The sequence below is a fragment of the Buceros rhinoceros genome, unplaced genomic scaffold, assembly GCF_000710305.1.
Source record: "Buceros rhinoceros silvestris isolate BGI_N320 unplaced genomic scaffold, ASM71030v1 scaffold32715, whole genome shotgun sequence".
Classification (NCBI taxonomy): Eukaryota; Metazoa; Chordata; class Aves; order Bucerotiformes; family Bucerotidae; genus Buceros; species Buceros rhinoceros.
Window position 1 is genome coordinate 5,763 of NW_010413920.1, and position 5,204 is coordinate 10,966.

Here is a 5,204-nt window from a genome sequence, read left to right on the forward strand (position 1 = left end):
TGCTCGTAAGGAAACGTCTGGATGCAGCTATTTCTGGGAGACTGCCTAAAGCCCTCAGATTTCCCCTAGTGTGCCATGCCGATGGGCTAGAGCTAACCTGCTGGTGTGTCCCCATCACCTACGACTGCCTGGCCCTCTGGGAACAACCTGCTGGAGGGACTCTGCTCTTACCTTTTTCTGATTGAAAATGCTTTCTCGAAGTCTAGAGCAGGAAGCAATACAACCTGTACCCAGCAGGAGCCTAACTCTTCCCTGTCCTTCAGCTCAGTTCCTTTTAGGCCTTCCCTAACCACTGCCCACACAACATGAATACTTCAGGGTTTTGCCTTCTCTAGGATGCCACTCCATGGAGGTTGATACAAGCTGTGGATAAGCTCCAGCATAGTGCTGTGTGAGCTGGAAGCACACCTCTGCTTCCTGCAGGTGTCCCGTGGCTCTGTCTTTACCAGGACCTGAAAGATGTGTCAGTGTCCAAACTTAAATCCGCCCTTGATGCTAGTATTTCACGGCTGCTGCTCGCAGTGCCTGGAGGCTGTCTGGAAGACACCCAGGCACACCTCTCCTTCTGCCCGGGATTACTGTTTTGCATGTCCCTCATTTGCTAAACAAAACAGCCCAAAGACCAGGATTTTCTTTCCCTGGCTGCAAAGGGCAGGAGGTGTGAAGAGGGCTGGGGAAGGGCAGGCTCTGGGCAGGCTGGGAGAGAGGCAAAAACAATCAGCTCTTTCTTCAGCCACAAAGATTAGTTGAGATTTTGCTTTTTGTTATCTGTTTCCTAGATTGACTGACCAGAATTTTTTTTTTGATGCAAGGGTAGATGGTGGGAAGGGGTTGTTTTCAGAGCAGTCAGAACTGGGGAGGATTTGCATGGTTGGAGTGCAAAGCCAGGAGATGGTGACAGCCACAGCCTGAACCTGAGAGGTGCTGAGCATCCCAGGGCACCTGTTGTGTGGATTCAAGCTCCAAGGATCAGAGAAGGTCTTTGCCCGCTCTGTGCAGCAAGCCTGCCCATGGTGGTGCCATGCTGGGAGCAGAAGACTTTCTGTCAGCCTGCTGTGGCAAGGTGGAGTAGTGCAGATCTGCATTTCCAGAGCTTCAGGCAGCACATGCTGAACCCACAGCATGCTGCTGTCTGCTCAGAGCAGAGGCGAGCTGGGTCCCTCCATTCCCTTCCTCAGGAGACAGCTCTCCCCAATCAGGGATTGCAGTGAACAAGGGGCTCTGCCTAGTTTTTCCTCTGGGCTGCTGACATCCATAGTCCTAAAGGAAGGATGGGGCTCAGGCAGTGTTAGCTGCCTGAAATGGGCACTTTGTTACTCCAGGGGAAGAAATTGCAGTGTCTTAGTGGAAAACTCTGTGAGTTAATTCCCTCTCCTCTTCCTCCCTTCTCAGATCACCTCCCGACTCTGGCCATGCTGTCCCTCTGGTGTGTCTGCCAGCTGGCCTCCATCCACAGCCTGTGTTTCTGGAGATACGCCTCCAGTGCCTGGAGGAGTGGGTCAGCCTGGCCCACCCTGGCTGCTTTGGCCAAAGACTTGTTGTTCTGAGTTGGGCTCTGTGGCAGCACACTGCCTAAACCCATCCCAGTGTGTTTCTCTACTCGCTGCCCACCCAACTAAAGCAGTCTTTGCATCTCCTGGGGGTGCGCTCACCAGGCTCCTCACAAGTACAAGGGTAAGGCTGGCAGGGTCTCTTCCAGGGTCACTGCTCCTCAGTAATCTCTGGGCTCAGTAACCACAGTACTGGTGAAAGCAGCTGCCTGCTCTAGAGTCCTGGGGAAACAAAAGATGGGACTGGGATGATCTGCGTGGTGTGAGGAGGGAGAAGCACAGCCTCAAGACTGAAGCCTCCAGCTGCCTGCCAAAGGTTGTACATCCTCTGTACCATGGAAATCAAAGATAGGAATGGAAATCTAATGGATACAGCAGCCCTTGTTCAGTAGGTTCAGGAGAACCGGCTGTCTGATTTGGTTTTGTAAGTGGTTTTACAGGCAGTCTTGCCACAGTGTCTGAGTGTGTGCCAGCACCTCCCTCCAGAATGGCCAGAACTGGGGAGCAGCAGCTGAGTCAGACACACCTGCTGTCCCCGGGACATGGATGGGGAAGTCTGTGCTGGTGCCCATGTGTTTTGGGGCTGGAGGGTATTCGCTCCTGAGGAGTTCAGATGCTGACGTGCTCTTTAAATACTCCTGTTTGCAGATTTGTGGAGGACAAGGGGAATAATAAATGGGGTTTGCATTTTTGGCAGCAGTTTGAATAAGCTGAAGTTATTTTACCTTGAGGAAGGTCTGTATGTGTGTGAGTGTTCACATGCATCTGTGTGCCTGGTGTCATGGCCAGGACCTGGGGACCAGTTCCTGAAGCCCAGTTCTGTCACAGGTTCTGTAACCTCCCTGGAGTCCTTGCCCTGACCAGGTTCTGACATGACCCAGGACAGGACAGCGGGGTTTTCACAGGGGTTTTGATACCACCTTCTGCTGGGCACGTAATCCTGTGTCATCCAGTGGTGTAGCTGCACATCCCACTGCTCTGGAGAGCTGACCTGCTGCCTACCTGTCTCTGAAGATCAATGTCCTCCGATCCCAAGCTTTGAGTGGTGTTCATGGCTGCACTGTAGCCAATCAGCTTCTGCTCCCTGAATTTGACTTCTTTCCTGTTGAAGTTTGGGAGCCCTGTTCTACATGTGAATTTCCACCTTTATTTCCCCTCGAACTGTGCAGGGTTATGCTGTACTCCTTCCCTGCTCCTTCTCCCCTCCACCCCCACTGCCTGCACCTCCAGAGCCAAGTATGGGCCTTTCTGGAAACGGATGCTTTAACACGAAATAGACTGTTAGCCCACGTACTGAGAGGGAACAGCTTTATCAGATAAATCCCAGCAGGCCTGTACGTGTTGTCACTGTCTGGTATAGTGCAATAAAAATATACATTAGAATAAGTATAAATACATATTTACAGTGTACAAGTAAAGCCAAGAGTACAGACTCTAGTTTGAGCTTCCAGAATGCATATTAATGACTAACAGCTTAGGCACAGCATAAAACAGGGGCAAGTACATTGTGGGTGATAGGAGAATAACTTTGGGTGTGCAGTGGTGTGACTGAGGGCAGGACAGACCCCTTCTCTCCTGGCAATAAGTGAATTTTCCACTAGGATGGTTTCTCCTTTGCCCATGGTGGCAGCCTTTGTTCACAAGCGTTTGGAGTGAAATGGCTAGTGCCAGAGCCCCTTCTCCAGGCTACTTCCCACCAGTGTCATTGTCCAAGGCCACGTGTTCAGGGGGGTAGTTATGGAGTGGGCTGTGCGCTGCCACAATGCCCCCCTCGACAGAAAGCACTTGTCTTTTTAATGCTATAATAATACTTTGTCCTTCCTGCAAAGAACACAAGGGACTCTACAAACCTGAGTGAATGACTCCATGTCACCAGGAGGGGTAGAGAAATAAAGGCCCAGTGCACTGACCTGCCAAAGGTTATATAGTGGGAACACAGCAGAGCTTGGCAGGGAACTGGCTCTTCACTTTGCTGTGCTTTAACCCCTAGACCTGGAAGAAGGAGGAAATACCACTGCTGTGTTTGTGTGATATTTGGAAGGTACTTGCATACTATGCCAGTGCGTACAGGGAACTTCCTCCTTTAAGAGAGCGGCTAGAAAGCAGAACTCTGGCCCTTGACATTGATACCCAAGGTCCATGCCTGACCATGCAGTGACCTGGGACTGCCCAGGACAGCTCTAAGTCGGCATGTCCAGCATGCAGTGAAATATCGTGGGACATACCAGCCTGGATTCCAAGAGCAGCCAGTCTCTCTTGCATGGGGCTTATTAGCTCATGCCTGGTCCTGTGGCAAAGCTCTTTCTGGAGCTTGTGTGGTTGCTACGAACCCAGGGATCTTTGCAGCATGGTGAGTATGAGGAGTGCATTTAGAGACCCTTGTCATCAGCTAGGGATAGGAGCTGTTTTTTCAGTATTTTCCTCCTACTCCAAGCTAAAAATACAACACAGTTAACTTGTCATTTGATCACAGTAAATGCTCTGCTGAAAGAAAATGACTTTAAGTGTCTGTTGCAAGAATTTATGACCTGGGCAGGCCTCTGCAGAAGCCCTGTGCTGGTTGCACACAGCTCACTGAAAGCAATCTGTGCATGCCCTAGCCTTATCTTCCAAACCATCAAGGCAGAACGTGGTTCTGGCACTAGCTTGGCACAGATTGTTGCTGTCTCTAGCACAGGAGTTCCCACCTCACTGCTGGTTGGTCAGATGAACCAGATTTTGCATATGGTGTAAGTCCAGATTAATAGTGGCCTTGAAGGAATCTCTTGGAGGAATTCCTCTGGATTTGCACTTGAGCAGGTGATGTCAGGCCTGGGCTGGTACCTGTTGTATTTGAGAAGTGAGAGCTCCCACAGGTTTCTTTGTCACCTACTGGGATGTGCAAGACCCTGAGGTGCCAGAACACCAAAGCCAGCATCATGACTTTGCCAGTCCTCAGGGGAACATAAGACACTATATGAGCATTATGAGGTGCTGGATGGAACTGCTGGGGAGAGTCTTATTCCCTGGAACTTGCACTGGCAGTGGGAGCTCCAGCAAAGACCTGGAGCCATCCCTCACTTGAGACTGTGTTGGGTTTCTCGGTGCCTCCGTAGATCCACCTTGCGCTGGAAGCCCTTGGCACAGAGCTCACAGCTGAAGGGCTTGAAGCCGGTGTGCTTGCGGCTGTGAGTGATGAGGTTGGAGCTCTGGCTGAAGGCTTTGCCGCATACCTGGCATTTGTGGGGCTTCTCCCCTGCGGGGCAGAGAAAATGGTAAGAAATGCTTTAACAGATGAGAGCAGGGAGGTAGAAATGCCCTTTAGCAGATGCAGACCTGACTGGCTATGCTGCCCTTACAGCATGGGGCAGAATGACTTTCCAGTCTCTGGACACTTATCCCAGGTCTAATATCTCTGTGTCTGGGGAGTACGTATGTGTATCAGTGTGATGGGCTCTAATCTGCATTTGCTTATTGAGAAAGTTTGGTTTCTCACCGGTGTGGATGTAAGTGTGTTTCTTCATATCCGACTTCTGGTGGAAGCGCTTGCCGCAGTATTGGCAGGGGTAGGGCCGTGTGTCTGAATGGATCAGGAGGTGAGTGGAGAGGGTGGAGGAACGTTTGAATGTCTTCCCACACATCTTGCACTCAAAACTTCTTTCCTGTTAGGGAAAG

The 5,204-nt window shown here is 50.9% G+C and overlaps 1 protein-coding gene across 1 annotated transcript in view; it reads right to left on the reverse strand.

Annotated features, from left to right (window-relative positions):
- Positions 1–4,606: 4,606 nt before the first annotated feature.
- GFI1B (growth factor independent 1B transcription repressor) overlaps positions 4,607–5,204 on the reverse strand; it is a 4,309-nt gene continuing 3,711 nt past the window's right edge. Inside the window, exons 5-6 of the mRNA XM_010136928.1 lie at positions 5,026–5,191; positions 4,607–4,785 (exon numbers count right to left, since the gene is read on the reverse strand). Coding sequence (XP_010135230.1) covers positions 4,607–4,785; positions 5,026–5,191 — 345 coding nt within the window. The remainder of the gene's footprint in view (positions 4,786–5,025; positions 5,192–5,204) is intronic.